The following is a 17,711-nucleotide window of genomic DNA, read 5'->3' as shown; positions in this document are numbered from 1 at the left end:
TAACAATTCTTTAAGACACCTGTACCTTTGTTTTTCGTTTTTGTCATTATATTCTTAACTAGAAAATAAAAGATATATTTTCTAGTTAAGAATCTTTTTTCCATAACATAACAACAGTCTCAATGTTATTATTAAAATCAGGTATATATATACCAAACTAGTTACTGCATGCGATTTCGCCCGCATGTGAGAGAGGGGAGGTGTTAGTTATATCTTTCCGGGAAAAAAGCCTGTGTGCTATTCCAGGCTAATATATATCTGTGCCAAAATTCAATCAGATCAATACAGCCGTTCTGGCGTGATTGACTAACAAACATCCATCCGTCCAAACTCTCGTATTTATGTACTTAGTTACATTATAGTGTACGAATGTGTGTGTGTGCGTGTGTTTATGTCACTCATTATTTACTCGTGTTTAAAGCGTATAGAAAATCGATCAGATGCATTGCCGCACAACCAACTTCGTAATCAGCTAGGCGTAAGATCTGAACGTAAAAAATATCTTATGGTCTGAAACTTCTATCAATATTTTATACTAGGCGGAGTTATGTACATATTGTAAGTTAGAAATTAAGGTAGTTTTTTCTGATTAACAGATAATTCTATTTAACTTTACGTTAGACAACAATCGGAGTATTATGTAATGGAATTAATACGCTGAATTAACATGTCCGCGTTGAGTCGTGGAAAATAATTAGTAGTGTATATTCCACATCATTAGAAAACGTACACAAAACGGAGTAACAATATGTAACCAATTGGTGGGTAGACTGACAAATACGTCACCTCGTGGTAATTGATCACCAATACTCTAAAAATTGGAAAATCAATATAACCATCCCTCACACCGTCCACCAATATGCTCCAGACGTCGACCATCGTATATAAAAAAAAAAACGTGTGCGTCTCGAAACGCCCGACAGAAATGATGCCTTAAACTAATCTAAGTTGAATTCGTAAGAGAAAGGGAAGCCAGACAGAGTGGCGCCGTAACGCGTTATGTAACGAAGCGGTTGACCCTCCCGTAAGTAGTTATCACTTTGAAAAATTAAAACATCTAGAAAATAAGATATCTTAGATTCACACTAGATCTTCTGAAATAATGATACCTGATATTGACCGCAATGGTTATGCTGTTTACGTAAATTGTGCGAAGTTAATATTTACTGGTCAAACAACGAGATTGCTTAGTTTAAAGCAAAGCAAAGCTTGGCTCTAAAAATCAATATGTTTTTTAATAGCCGTCAAATAATAATAAATAATAATAAATAGTTCTCAAGTTTCAATTTAAGTTTGAAATAAATATTGCTGCACAACAAAATAATAATAATTATTATTATGGTAAATATAATTTCTTCTTCATTCAACATTACTATTTACTTACAAATTATAACATTAACATTTTTTTTTAATAATTATTTTAAAATAAGAGTGGGAAGTTGTCTATTATTTAGGTTTAGTGAAAAACTTCATCACGTAGTTTCCAGGTCACCCAGTGAAGTAAAAAAACACACTCACATATTTTTTTCACAACTCGTCACAAGAAGTATAACTTCAAAAATAACGAATAAAAATTGTTATCCGAAAACACGACAACTGTTACTATTTTATCCGTGATAGTTTTCATGAAAATATATTCTGACGTTTCAAATCGCTTTTGATTCGAATGATCGACTAAAATGTACTCGTGTGAACTCGGTTTAAGGGATTGGACATATTTCTTACACGACTAAGCGAAACGTAACATCAATCTGACCGATAAAACATCTTGGTCTTGTTGACGTATGTGTTTGGGAGATTGTGCTATGAATTCAGTTTATGAGAAAAATGATTTAAGAACTCGTATCCCCAACATCCTCCTAAACATAAAAAAATCATCCTATATCCGTTCTTAGGACAAATTGCCTCAAAATCGATTTCGTGATTTGGTCGTGAAAGCGCAACAGACAGACATATCTCATTAATAATATTAGTACAGATTACTATTTCTAGCTGTTGAACTATAAATTGTGTTTTTTTTTTACGGAAATGTGTTTTTTTTACGGAATTGGCAGGTAGGTTTCTTATACAGTGTAGACATCCCCTAAGAAATCTCCGGATTTTACGAAACTCCACCACTAAAGGGATAAAACGGGCGTTGGAAATTTGTCTTTTATAAATTTCGCGCGGGTAAAGCCGCAGGTTCAGCTAGTTTCGTAAAATATATTGATAGATATTTTTATTACAATGTTATGTTAGAAAGATTGCCAAATAATATGTACTTTCATTTAGAAAGTTAAATTTTGTAAAAATTGAGATAACGTCTGAATTTTATGTCATAATAAAAATTTGTTAATTGTATTTAATTGGTAGAATGGAAACATTACGTGGATCTTAACCGAAGATAGCGAGTTCAAATCCGGGCAAACACCAATGATTTTTCACATTAATTAACTCAATCCGTATACATATATAACTCATCTGGTCGACTTTATTCACATATATATCCGTATATTTGAATATAAATTACATATATATGAATAATGTATTCGTTCCGACGCTTTATTAAACTATTACAAGGTTAAAATACGCTCATATCTGGATGAACGGCAGGTGGTCTTGACCACCTTGATAAAAAAAACAATTTATAGTTTATTTGTTTAAAAAAACATTTCTAAATATAAATTATGTCGTTTATTACCGTTATAATTTATAACGAAATTAAAGATTATTTTTCTTCACAAACGCAAAATTTTAATTAATATTTTATTCAATACATAAGTATTATATCTCTTCTCATTGAAATTGAACGCAAGAACTCGTCGGTTCGGAAAGGAAAATATCCTGGACTGAGGATCGTCGAAAAAGCTTAGTGAGTTTTTTTTAACATGATAAATCAATCGTGTATAATAATTAATTTCTTATATAGCTATATAGAAAAAAAACCTTTGTGTGAAACGTTTCTAACAACTGTACAATATTTTTTTATACTATGCCATATTGTAACGAAAAATCCGAAAGTCCACATTGACGATCGATAAAATTTACAAAAAAAAAAGTTGACAAACAGAAAAAAAAAAGATACTGAACTCTTTTGTCTCTGCCCCTTTTTAAAGTCAAAGACAAAATCTTAACTCAATATAGAAGCGTTACTAACCACCGGTTACTGTTAGCGGTTGTTAACCAAATAAACCGCGAAAGAAAGTCCGCGGGCGTTTTGCCATTTCAAATCTAATTTAATTTTAAAATACAATAAGTTTTTTTTTTTTAATTCGAAATAGCCAGGATGCGATCGTTTAATTCCTAAAACATTAATATAGATACCTAGTGTATATTACATATAATTAAATTGTGTCATTTAAATATCCTCCAAACCTTCGCCTCAAAGGGAGAGGAGGTCTTAGCCCAGCAGTGGGAAATTTACAGGCTTTTAATGTTGATGTTTTAATTTAAATAATTATTAATGACGTTGTTCCGTTGATATATCAAAACAATTTAACTTGACTTCTAGATCGTATGCACTATCTTACGATCCGAGGTCAAACTTATATTTCTATACTGCCTTGACATACAGGCAAATGCTGTTATTATTATATTTACTAGCTACTCGTCCCGGATTCGAACGCGAATAATAACAAATAAAAAGGTTAGTCTACAAAAATTATTTATATTGAAAACCAAAGACACAAATTTTTTTTTTATTGTTCTGACGCGTTAAGACATAATTATATGAGTAATGTTTTAGGATGCGCGCGCACAGGCTGACATGAAGACTAAACTCGAAATATACAACAGACAATCTTATCTTATATTAAAATGTTTATTTTAATACAAAATTAAATTGTAAATGTTTGAAACTAAGTGTCATAGTATTGGTGAAAAGAAAATACATTTTTCTTAATAATAATAATATATATTTTTTTATTAATAAGTAGAATATTATTATTTTATTCTAACAATCTAATTCCAAAAAGTAAATATCGGGTAAAAATCGACACTTCCTGTTTGCTATAGGGTATCCATTATATTCATATTATTTTGTTTTATTCATTATTAAATTGCATCTGTGCGAAGCCGTAGAAGCCGAAGAAGGTACTTAGGGGGTTCGCTACTTTTAAATATATTTAAGTAATAGCGACCCGCCCATAAAGTGAGAAGTCGGCTTAGCAATAAAATATTAAGTTTTATTTTATTTTATACAAGACAAGAAACTGAGTAGTTACTCTTTTCCAACATTCGAAATATAAAGTTATGTCATTTGAATACAAATAAATTTATATAATATATCCTGCTTGAAAGTCAACAAGTACGATAATACACGTTTTTTTATCAACTATATAATTTTGTGTTGAGTAATATGCTTTAATTATTTAAGTTTTTTTGCCAAACGATTTAAACTTATGAATTGGCAAAGACAAAACAAAGAAAAAATATTACGACATATACGAAGATTATTCAATTTCGTTTTCAACTAAATATATCTTTAAAATATGAACATTGTAGAATTTAGTATTTAACTAAATCTATTCGACAGCACATCTAGTAAGTATTATAGCTAGAAGTCTCTAAATAGTTGCAGCCATAAAACCAGATATACGCTTGCTCCAACGTTAAGTGAACTTTAAATTATTTCAATTCCACGATACCTAATTCAACCCCAAGCTATATTCTGGAAGAGATTAGATTAATTCATTTTCATGGCATTTTAAATGAGTATTAAGACTCTCATAATAAATGATCTTTTTGTAATGGTGTAGTGAGGGTCTTCCTGCTTGGCCGTGGGCCGAGCTGGGTACGGGCCTCGAGATTGCCCTCCTTACCCGGGCTGTTCCTCCCCGGTAGCCTTAGCTACCGTTTCCTTTCATTCTGGCCCAATGGGTCAGGGTCCTGTGGACCCAGTGGTATGTCCTGTTATAAGTGGTCAATCCATTCGGGTGGGTGTCTCGTCCGTGGGTGTGTCTGGTCCGGTGGTTGTCGTCGTCCTACTCGTCGCTGTCTTCAAAGCCTGCGATGGGGCAGATGTCATGCGATAGTAGGAGCTCCCGAGGCTGAGGACGCTCCTCTGGTGTTCGAGCATGCAGTGGTGCTATGCCGTGGAGGTGCCCGCACGCGCTATTGTCCGCCCTTGCGAACATCTTGCGTGCGAGATGGCGGACGAACTCCTCCACGGTTGGCATCCTGGTGTTACGATGGATGACATCGTTTCTAACATACCTCGGGGCTCCAACTATCATTCGCAGGCGTCGGTTCTGCTGGTTCTGTAGTTTCCTCCCCTGGCTCGCCGAACATTGGGCGAACCAAGCGGGGGCCGCATACGTCAAGCGCGAGCGGACGTAGGCACCGTAGATCCTCAGTTTGGTCTTCAATGGGAGGCGGGATATAAAGAGGGTGTGCAACATCGACCGGGCCACCGCAGCATGGTTCACCGCCCTATTTACGGTGGGAACCATTCGCAGCGACCGATCGATGTGACACCCCAAGTAGCAAACTGAGGTCTGCCACTCTACGTCCTGGCCTCGGAAGGTGAGCTGACGCATGTGGAACCTCGCTCCGACAAGGAGAGCGGCCGTCTTGCTGACGTTGACAGCCATCCTCCACTTGTCGAGCCACTCCGGGAGCAGATCCAGCAGGCGTTGCATTTTGTTGACAGCGACGATTTGATGGTAGGACGACGAGAAGAACGCACTGTCGTCCGCGTACAGGGCCAACAGTACGTCCTCTTCACCCTCACGCAGATGGGCGCGGAGGGTGGTAATGTCGTCCGTGTACACCGCGTATAGACGCGGTGACAAACAGCTACCTTGGGGTACTCCGGCTCGTATAGGGCGCGGTTGGGATTCCGCGCCTTCTACCGAGACATAGAAGCTTCGGCCTTCCAGGAATGACGCCACTACTCGCACCATCGCGAGAGGCGCCGTGGTGTTTAGGAGCTTAGCCAGGAGGCCGGCATGCCACACACGGTCTAAGGCCTTCTCCATATCGAGAAAGACCCCGACCGTGGGATGCCCTTTGTTCCTCTCACTGGCTAAGTGGCTGAGAACTCTCGTAAGCTGGAGCGTCGTCGAATGGCTGCTGCGGAACCCAAACTGCTCCTCGCGCAGGGGCAGGTGAGGCGCGAGTCTACGCAGCAGCAGACGCTCGAACAGCTTAGCGATGTGCGAGAATAGCGTGATAGGCCGATAGCTTCCCAGAAACCGGCGATCTTTTCCCGGCTTCGGCAGGACGATGACTTTCCCCTTCTTCCACGCCTCGGGGAACTGTCCTGTACGGAGTATCCCATTGAATGTCCTCGTGAGCGCATCGAGGCATTCGTTAGGTAGCTGTTCGTGCCCAGAGTCGACGAAGGTCCCGTTTCCTCCGCAGTTTGGCACGGAGTGAGCTCGGTAGCTGGTCCCGACGTCCGCTTGGTGTGCTTCCACCTCGTGTGGTGGCTGCTTCTTTGGCCTTCTTTATTTCATCGGTAATATATGAAGCAGCCCCTTCGACATCGGCAGGTGTTGATATCGGGACCGTGAGCTCGAACCCCGTGAGTTCGGAGGAAAAACGCCTCCAGTCGACCCGTGATCTCGGGGGACAAAGCACTCTGAACTCCCGTTCGAGGGTGAGCGTGACTGTGCGTGGTCGTGGAGTGACGTGATTGGCAGGTGTTGCGTGTTGAGGTCGTAATTGACCTCAACGTCGATTGGGCAGTCAAGTCCGTTGTCCAGCACGATATCCAGAACGTCCGGCTGGTACCTTGCAGCCGCAGGTATGTGGACGGTCGCATCATAGCCGTGATGTTCGCTGTCCTCGAGCACCTGCTCGCCGGCCTTGGTGATAATACGCGTGCCCCAGGCGTGGTGCTTCGCGTTAAAATCGCCCACGACCAATATGGGCAGCTGCGAGCTAAAGAGCGTCTGGACATCGGTGTTGCAGAATGACGTTCCGGGTGGCTTGTAGGCGGCATACAGTAGGAGCTCCATCTCACCAGCTTGCACACGTACTCCCTGCGTTCGCAGACTCACGTAGGGGGCGTGCGCAAGTTCTTCGTTGTAATGGTTTTATTCGTTGCGAGTGACAAACTATGCTACCGATAGATGGCGCTAATTAAATACTTAGAATTTTTGAATCGCGCAGACAAGATATTTGTTATTGGGGTATATATAGTTTTCTTTGTGCTCGTTTCCAAAGTCAACAATGTCCCAACTCCTAAGCAAGCACAGGGTTGGCTTAACAGGAGTGAAGAGGCACTAGGCACTATTGGACGTGCCGCTTTTTAAGCCTTTGAGTGGGTTCCCAAAATCTTGCTGGAGTTTATATGACTCGTCTTCCGGGACAATGTCAAAGATCATAGAACGAACAGCTAAATCAATCCGAAAAAAAATGGTGATCTCTCTAATTTCTCCATGTCCGGACGACGTCCTAAAACAGCTCCAGCAGACTAACAGGAGAATTGCGTATACTGTGCCCATAAGACTTAAGCGGACTTCCAACATCTGAGTAGAGTTAATGCCTCTGTTGATGCCAAAAGAGCCGACAGCCAAAACATATCGAAAACAATTATTAATTAAATAACTTCATTTTTAACAATAACGGATTTAATCTTCGATAAATATTTACTAGGATCAGATGTGGGAACAGTTGATCATAATATTATGCAGTCTTCACTTCACTTCAGCATCACAAACACTACGCATAAGGGATATATAATTTTACTTCCCAAGGTTTGCATTGGTGTTTTAAGGAATGGGTAATTTTCTACGGCGCCAATGGTTTTACGTATTGGTGAACATTAACACCAGGGAGCCCATTCGCTAGCCAACAAATTTCAGGGGTGATGGCAAGGCAGTGACTTTAAGTGCTCATCTAAGCACAGGAGTATAATATTGCCAAATCTCCTAATTCAACAATGTTACCAAGCATTTCTAGACAAACCCTCAATAACTTATACTGGCAGCACCCAAGATTACACAATTTAAAAGACAAAAAAATTATTGTTTTCTTTTTTTTATCTCAATAATATAATATAATATATTTAAAATTATTTAAAAAAACATAATCATGCTAAGAAAATTACAATTACTAAAATTCCAGTCTGATTAGTTTAATTTTGAAGACAAAAAACCATAAATATAACAATTTACATGATTTTGATCGAACTAACCTGAGCTCATAGTTCACACACCAAGTTATATTGGATCAAATTGTGCCGCGAAGGTGTTAGAAATTGAATCGAGAGTTCACATTGAACGATAGACAAATAAAATTGACTTACCGGCATTCAGGATAAGGAGTATGAAGACGTACGGCAGCGCGCCGTACGGGGGCGGTTCCCGCGGCGTCATTGGCCGAGCGCCGGGGGCGGACTGGCACGTTATAACAACCTCCGGGACTAAACCTCCTTGCTTCAAGACTCTATGCTCGTTTGACAGCTATAAAACCTCGCTGAACTATCTTGATCCGAGGGAATTTTTAATCTGTGGTTTGTCCAGCGTTTTTCCGGGACGTGGTGTATTATCTGTTGTCGCACGAGCGTTCGCGCTCGGCCGCTCCGTTACGCGCACTGTCACTTTCACTTTGGATCATTTACTTACATCATTAGACCGCAAAAAAACGTTTCACAACTGTTACATCTCCCACTTATTATTCCTTAGCACTATTTATTGTCGTATCAGACTTATGACTTAATATTATATTAGGTATAATTATAATTGAATTGTGTTTAAGCTGGAAAATATAGAAAGAGTATTATTTTTATATTGTTATAAGTATTCGGTCATCATTCACGTGTGTAGCGTCAGCTAGGCGACCTTGCAATGGTCCCTTCTCTTATATAAAACCTTTTTGCATGAATACACTTTACCTCGAACACATCTATGCTAACATAAATAGGAATGGCTTGTTTGTTTGTGATCGATATACTCTAAAATTACTGAACGGATTTTAATAATTCTTCCATAGTAAGATAGGTATTTTATCCAGAAGTATCATACTATATATTTTATATGTTAGTACTTCTTCTTTTTCCGCATGTGCTTGTATCTGTGTTTGTAAGTTTTAAATGAACTCCACGCGGGCAAAGCTGCGGGCACAAAGCATATATGTATAACGGCAATAATATCAATTTTAATTTTATTGACTTGTTGTTTTTTTTTTTATGAGTGTTAAAATAAATTGATTATTATTTTTTATTTTTTAATGCCTCTTAGTTACAACAGAGAAAAGATTATTTCGCTAATTTATTAACGTAGATATTATAAAGTAAATAATATTATGCGGGTTGAAGTTAAAAAAAATTTTGACAGGTTTAAATAGTTCGATTTGTTATGGATGTGAATTGTAATTATGATAATGAAACTTGGATCACTCGCTAAATTCAGCACTGATAAGTTTATGTCAAGATGCGACGTGATTATGGTTCCGTAGTTGTGAAGTCACGAGGAGAAGTCACTTGTACGGTCTCCTAAATATAATTGTAATCATAATTGCAAGATAGCTTTGTTTACGATATATTTCGAAGCGATTGCAATGATTTTATTTCTATCTAATCTCTGGTATTATTGGCGTATTATTTTATGAGATTATTATTATAATTATTAATAATAAAAAATAATATTAGAATAACGATATTGGGTGGCGTTTTGGAAAATGTCTTGACAATTCGCTTTTTTTTTAAAGTTTTATTGTTCAAGCACCAACAATATTTTAAGCAATGACTGAAAATTCATCTTTTGATTAAAATTTAACACCATTAAAAAACATTTTTTCTGTTAATATATCAAATTAAAAATAAAATGTGTTTTCATATTACGCACTTAATAATTAAATTATAATTTTTTTTAGTAAGACGGTTGTCAACATTTCGAATTTGACTTACGAAGTTAATTCTTACAGAATCGCGCTGCAGATGCTGAATTTAAAGTGACACGTTAAAAAAAAAACATGCTTAATTTTTTTTTTATCGATTTGTTTTATTCTAATAAAATTACCATTGAATTTGTAAGATTACTTCTTTTGGCGAGTTATGAAAAATTTATGAGAGTGAATTTTTAAGTCGCACGAGATAGAGAACTTCGCACCATATTTTATTTTATTACAAATTTTCAGTTGGGAATGTTTACAATGTTTATAATAGAAGTAAAGAAAGAAGAAATCACATTTCATAATTAATAAGCGGATTATTCTTATTTTATTAAAATAAATTACTTGCATGCAATTAAAAACTACGAAAAAGTAGAACTTATACAAGTACATGCAACTTTTTATGTTCTTTACGGAAATTGCGAGTTCATTAACCTCTTTTAATAGATAATTTTGATCCTTGTCGGAAAAAAGATTAATTGACATTCAGTGTCATTTAACAACTGTCTCGAGAAAATTGTCGTTTTTCTTGTTACCCATACGTATCGGCTTTCAACTACTTATTTTCTTAAAATCCTTGAATGCATATCCTAATGTATTGGAAATTCACGGTTAGTTTCGTAAGAACACTTGTCTGGCCATGCAATTTCAGATCCCGACCTGAGGTTTAAATCCAAGACCAAGGGACCAGACCAAAGCAAGTAATAAGTATTTTTTATAGCATAACAATAGGCGAAACCACCACCACGGCACAAAAACCTTGTTATAATTCCTTACATCACCAATGCGCCAACAACCTTGACAACTTGGATGTCATGTCCCTTGTGCCTGTTGTGCACTGACTTACTAGCATCAAGCCAAAACGCAACAATACAATTGCGAAAAGATGCTTGGCTTGCATATGTGATGACAAGCTAGCACGAACTCCTCCTCAAGAAAACTACTAGTAATCTGCAAAAATATTAGAAAATATAAAACACTAATCATTTATTGTTTGATAGCGCACGCGTTCTCGGAAGCACTTAGTATTTAAAATAAACTTGCAATAGTGATGGCGTTTATAATAATGCTGGATTATCGGAATTATAGGTTATTTTTTATTTTCTATACATTTTAAATAAGTAAATATACAAATTCAGGCTCGTCTTAATGTAGAGATCAGGCGCCGCGGGTTGGAGATCGCCTTAGCGATTGTGATCAAGTCTTTGACTTTTCTGCGATAAATTAATCACCTTCTCGCCGATTGTCCAAGACTAGCCATAATTGGTGAGCCGCACCGATGATGATCAAGTCTTGGATCCACGGGTAGGTGCTTCAGAGGGGAGATCGCCAGAACATAGCTTGCACTCAAGCATTTGTTGTGCTTAAAACAGGGCTGTACATATTAAAACGAAATATAGTTAATGTACAAACCACGATCTCGGTGAATGTTGGCAAGCGTATTTATATACATGCATTTACCCGTTGAATCGCAATTCCAATACTTCGGGCGAAAAATGAAACACGTTTAATTTGAAGGCTAGGCGAACAAAATCGCGAATACACAACTGTATAATACGCGCATCTAAGTTGACCGGACAGTTCCTACCGTAATTGACCACCTAACACCGCTCTCTTTGTATTTGTTAGTAAAGCTCTAGCTTTAATTAATGGAGTAAATACTGAGTTTCTCGCTGGTTCTTGGAAGCAGGGCATCTAGGCAATGCACTTCTTGGCCCGCGTGTGACGGGTCCCAAGGGTAAAGGAACCCTTTTCTAATTTCCTAAGAGATATATTTTCTACCACAATGAATTATTATTAACAATTATTTTTATTAAATCACGGTGGTATATCATAATTAGTATGCTATTCCATATAATAAATATTTATCTTGAACAAATTTTATTCAAATAATTTAAATATCTTATTTTCAAATATAATTTAATGTTTTAAAATTACGATTCAATATCCTATACGAATAAAGTGTATTTTGATTTGTTTTATTGTTTTCTTTTATTTCCGCTTCACGTGATCGACAATATGCCATTTTTTTGACATCTGCAACATCGGGGGGGGCGTGCAGGTGCCTTACCGGCCTTTAAGGAAGGAGTACGCTCTTGAACATTCCCAAGTCGTATCGGTTAGGAAAAACCGCCGGCGAAAGCTGGTTGCACAGAGTGGTTGTGCGAAGCAGAAAATGTAACTTTATGCCAAGTGTTCTCAATGTATTGTGCAAGAGCACACACTTTATTTATTTTTTTAATATATATATAGAAAACAGAAATCCGAAATGACATTAAATCCAACTGGAACGTTAAACTAAATATGATAAATATTATCGATTAAAAATAATCTTTTAGTAACCGTTACCTAGAAAAGATCACTATAAGAGGTTACTTAGGTTTCGTATTACTTTATATTTTGCTTCATTGCAGATTAAGTTTATAAAACTGTCTATAATGAACAATATATAAAAAACGTATTGAAAAATTAAAATGCTATATTCGTAATAAAAATTGTCTTTGAACTACGCAAAAAAAAAACTTAATATTAAACTTCATTTCATTGCAAGCTCAATCCACTCCCACGCGAACAGTGTCGCCGTGACTTCAACAAATAAAGTCTATATACTGGTATGTATATACGCGTTTGAGAATATAGCTTAAAATAGAAAACAGAACAATCCGTAATTACTACAGATAGTTGTGCATAAATTAAGAGATGTTTTTGTAGGTTGGAGTGGGTTTAGTTTTTTTTTATAAAGATAGGCGGACGACCAGCCGCGATGGCACTTATGTAAGGCCCCCGTGAAGGGTGAAACGTGAGTTTAAGATGACAGGTTAAAGAATAGTAGCAATTCTCCATACAAGGAATTAGGCTTAAAGCTGAAGCCAATTAAGCTTAAAGCTTGGGCTAGAGACAAAAGCCCAATGGGTCAGAATCGAAGCTGCGACTTCTTACATCGCTAGGCGGCCCGTAAACCATTGCGCTATTGACGCTTAACTCCTTTATGAAATCGCATATAGACACACCAGTTCAATTTATATGTTTTTTATATATAATATGTCAAAAGCTGGGGGTGAAAATGAGAACGTCGAACGAAGATACAGTTTGTAGGTAGTTTAATAAGTACAAAACAAACTCGATCCAGAGACGAATGAAAACCGACGTTTCGCTAACTTTCACGTGACACACATACGCTTCGAGTTTTGAGTAGATTAACGTGGAATTAAGATGCAGTGAGTTTCTCATTCGGTTTCTAACCGCGACCGTACCGTATTTTATGTGAAACGTCTGTTACCGCCGTTTGGAAGTAGGTACGACCGGGTGCCGTGACGGCAAATGACATGTTCACGTCGTCGATCTGTGTCGCGATTAACTCAAATATCCCATTAATTTATGTATATTATTATATTAATAAGAATAATATATTTGTTCTATTAACGAAATTCATTGCTTTTATTAATTTAGTTTATTTAATTATTAATTATTTGAATAAACAATGATTTCGATATTTCAGTACTGGGCGTGGGCATGTATTGTTTTCTAATACAAATAATTACACTAGTTGAATAATATATAGTATATACATATACTTTGGCATATATATTATGTATTTTGTTATTTTTTACGATCGATTTTGTTGTGACTCATCAGTTGGCGCTGCGACGCATCAAGTTCGATACTGTTCAAACGATCACCATGGCAATTGGTGTACATATATACAGACAAGACAATATCTGGCAGGTTTTGCTAGTTAACATATAATATAAATGTAAGTTTACAGCAATTAAGACTTTAAATCCGACGATTTATATCTATACATATCTGAGTTTGGTGGTAAAAAATAAAAACAAAATACAGTTTGTTCAAATTGGCATTTAAGACCTTTCAATCATAATTTTACATAATTTATAAATTGAATGTAAAGTTTCAGAACTATATAATCTTGAGTTGAGTATTAAACCATATTTAAAAAGTTTTTTTTTTTTTTAAGATTTAATTCGATTTACAAAACATAATCTTTAACCTTATTTATTATTACGACGAACGCGGGCTAATTTTGAAATATAAAATTAAAAAAAAAAAACACTATAGTTTCTAAAATCTCGCAACCATTTGAAGTTAAACATTCAACAAATCGAGCCTTCGATGGGAAATGGTCAATGGAACTTCAATCGCATTATTAAAGATCACTTCAGTTCCCACCCTGCTCGTACTCGACGAAGGCGGATAAATTGATTTCAGGCTTTATATGTGGGCTATTGATGGTATATCGTGTTCGTTTTTTTTATCTTTATACCGATTCTTATACATAATTAGCGATGTAAGGATGCCACTTATTTGCCAGTCCGCATTACACTGGCAACATAAAATAAAAAAGAAACAATAATTGACAAATTTATGTCTAATATACTATAACAGTCTGTATCCACTGCTGGGTTTAGGCCTCCTTTTCCTTTAAAGAGAATGTTTAATTACAGTGCCGATTTATTTCTACACTGGCATTCAAAACAATGTTTTGAATCAAAAACCTTAATCTAAATACACTTTATTCGAGTATGTTGTTGTATGTGAATTAACATACGAGAAGGAGGTTTTTTTGGAAAACTTCGTCGAGTCATTCTCTCGTCCATTCTATAAAGCTTGAATGAACGCGTTTTCCTGTTGTGATATATGTAGAAATCACCAAATCAAGTTCATTCGACGAGTTATTAAAAGGGCTAAGTATAAAGTTTCATTGAAGGATCATTAATGAGGTTATTAAGAGGAATGTTCCAGGCTGTTTCAAATAGCTAAAATATAATTATTATTGTACATGCAAAATGGAAAAAAAAAATATCCCGCTGAGTTTCTTTCGCCGGTTCTTCTCAGGTGTTAAATTCCGAACCGGTGGTAGATTTTTGACTATCAATAAGCAAGTGTAAACACTTCTTTATTGAATAAAGATCTTTGACTTTGAAAACTAGGAGGACCAACATAGACCAGAGAGTTAGCAAGCTGAAGTTACAATGGGCCAGTCACATTTGAGTTCTACAGTGGAGACCGTGTCTTGGCAAACGCGAGGGGAGGTCAGTCTAAGTGCAATGACGACTTACGAAAACTGGCTGGTAGCAGTTGGAGGTGAAGGCCAAAGATCGGGATCGATTGAGTACTCTGGGAGAAGCTTATGTACATCAGTGGATGAACGTGATGATGATAATGATGAAAATTCACTGATGCTTGATCAGGTTTGACCCCTAATCTCTTACCCGAAGATTCGTATTTTTAATCAAATTTAAAACAAACTATATATGTTCAATTGAAGCCATAAGTAAGTCCCCAGGGCTCCATTATATGCTTATGGAGGATAATCAATCTTATCAGCCATGACTTGGAATGACATTACCAGTGAAACTGCATTGATAACTGCTCTTAATTACAGTGTTCTATATATATAAAAGCGAAATACCACTCACTAATAAATCACGATATCTCAGAAAATATAACACCTCCTAACTTGCAATTTGGCAGGTAGGTTCCTTATAGGGTGTAGACATCTGCTTAGAACGGATTTTATGAAACTCCACCCCTAAGGGGGTAAAACGGAGGTTGGAAGTTTAGGTTTTATAAATTTCGCGCGAGTAAAGCTGCATTAATTAAAAAATATTTATTTGAAATTAATATTCATACCACGTATGATTTCATCATAATTTCATGGTTGCATGGTGAAGCAAAACATCGCGAGGAAACCTGCATAAGTCAGATGGACATGTCCAAATGGAGTCATAGAACAGCGCTGTAAAATAAGTTCTAAAGGCCAAACAATCTCAAGAGGATAGGAGGTGTTGGCCTAGCTATCAGGAAATTTATAGGCTTTCATTTATTAAACCTAAAATTTAATATTTAATTCGTATCACTAAAGTATATAGCAAAAAAAAATGAAGTTACCTAATGCAGGTTGTGTGCTGCCTTTGCCTAATCCAAGCTAAGTAATAAAAAAAAATTAAACATCTTTCACATTTTTGTATCTCTCGAAATATAAATAGATAAAATAAGTGATTACATTATTAACACAACATACTCAACGTACGTATGATAAGGCTGAAACTCGTAGCCGGGCTGGAGCTAACGCTACCCACGAGCGTTAAACCAACGGTTTCAACGAACACCAACGTCCAAATGTCACACAAAAATAGATTTAAAACGTACAATAGTCATCGCATAATGTGAATAAGATAAAAGCGTAAAGATAGCCTTCTGTTCGTTAGCCTTGACATTGAATTTCCTAGCCGAGCGGACGGAATGCCAGAGGTCACACATACGCCTCACCTCGCTTAATTTCACGTTTATTAACGTCAGATTGTCCGTCTAAAAGGTCGCTTTTATTGTTAGTTTATTTTTTAATAGCTTTGCGGTTTTTAATGACAGCCGGTGAAAGTCGCTTATTTCCCGATAGATTTGAAAGAATGTTTGTTCGGTCAGGATTTTTTCCTTTATGGATTAGGATGAATCGAAGGGAGAAATTTGGGGTGTTTGATTTGTTTTTTTATTGTCGTAATCGGAGTTATGTTTTGTAAAAGTTTATATATTTTATTTATTTATTTTAATAAATGTTATAATGGCATATTTTTTGGTATGATAGTTGGGTTACGCAAACGATTTGTTTTATTTTAAGAATACAGTTTAGGCATAAAAAATAATTTAATAAAATATTTGTACCACAGAAATGTCTGAAAAACGAATATTATAAACCTAAACATTAAAACAGTTAAAAATAAATTGATAATTAAAAAATCGCAAACTATAATCTAAATACATAACCTATTTAATTGTAAATAAAAAAATGAAAAAAATTAAAATTTAAAAAAATATTATTACAGCACAATTGTCTTAGAAAATATTAATTTAATAAAAAATGTTTTGCAGTTTGTCAAATTTATTTCCAACGTAATATGTATGACGACGTAGAAATTATTCTCGAATTCATTAATACGTTGTACTTAAACCGCCATTTTGGTTAGACCGGTCTGAGGTTAGTTTGATATATTATTAAAAAAATATCAACATACTTATTCGTACCTATATACGATTATTTTGAACACTTATGATTTTTATAATATACCACAATTATAATAATCACTATTATCTTTAAATTCATTAAAATGACGCAAAAATAATAGTTTTTTTTAACACAAGTTACCCTTACGAGTTAAATATAATATCTTTACTAATAATTCTTATGTTTTGTTTTTTAATTTTAATTACAGCTCAAATAATTTCGAGCGAATTTAAGGTTATTTAAAGAAACATATTTCAACGACAAATAAAATGGGCTGTTAAAAAAATTGCAAATTAAAAACAATTTTTCCGAAATCCCCAAAGCCGCAACATGCTAAATTGTGACACGAAAAAAATCAATCTTCACAGTCGATTCGGATCGATCTCATAAAGCACTTTCGACGCCACAGAATAAAAATCTTAATTGACATTATCATTTTTTTTAAATAGTTCATATCAAAAAGGTTGTATATAGAGTTAGGTGTTTAAAAAGGTCCTAATGGGTTACTTTGTGATTGACGTTGTGGGCTGGACGCGGCGCGCGTTAGCCGCGTAGCGGCATCGGGTGTACTGACGTATTGAAGCGGGATGGGTGTCAGGAAGATTCTACCCCGTATTAAGGGAAGTTTTGAATTTCTCAATAAGATAAAGTAGGTTATTGTATTGATAAATGTAAAATAATTTTATATATGGAAACACTGTTATCAAATTTGAATAATTGAATTAAATACAAAATACACAATTAAAATATTTTTGTGTATTGATTATTGCACTATAGTTATATATAAATATTGTACAACTATCACTGAGTATTATTGAGATAGTTTTACGTACCGCGCGTTTTTATTGTTGTACTGTGTACCGTACACAAA

At 35.9% G+C, this 17,711-nt stretch overlaps 1 protein-coding gene across 3 annotated transcripts in view; it reads right to left on the bottom strand.

Annotated features, from left to right (window-relative positions):
- The window catches only part of LOC113399597 (uncharacterized protein), a 51,793-nt gene extending 34,409 nt beyond the window's left edge, over positions 1-17,384 (bottom strand). Inside the window, exons 1-2 of one of the 3 annotated variants that reach the window (XM_064218832.1) lie at positions 17,348-17,384; positions 8,234-8,685 (exon numbers count right to left, since the gene is read on the bottom strand). In XM_064218832.1, coding sequence (XP_064074902.1) covers positions 8,234-8,303 — 70 coding nt within the window. In that variant the 5' untranslated portion in view covers positions 8,304-8,685; positions 17,348-17,384. Of the gene's footprint in view, positions 1-8,233; positions 8,689-17,347 lie in introns of those variants that run through there. The other 2 variants (XM_064218834.1, XM_064218833.1) reach the window with 2 other exon arrangements.
- Between the last annotated feature and the right edge of the window lie 327 nt (positions 17,385-17,711).

This window comes from Vanessa tameamea, chromosome 24 (genome assembly GCF_037043105.1).
Source record: "Vanessa tameamea isolate UH-Manoa-2023 chromosome 24, ilVanTame1 primary haplotype, whole genome shotgun sequence".
NCBI lineage: Eukaryota > Metazoa > Arthropoda > Insecta > Lepidoptera > Nymphalidae > Vanessa > Vanessa tameamea.
Note: the sequence above shows the minus strand (reverse complement) of the source record. Positions and strands in the feature narration are given on the sequence as shown.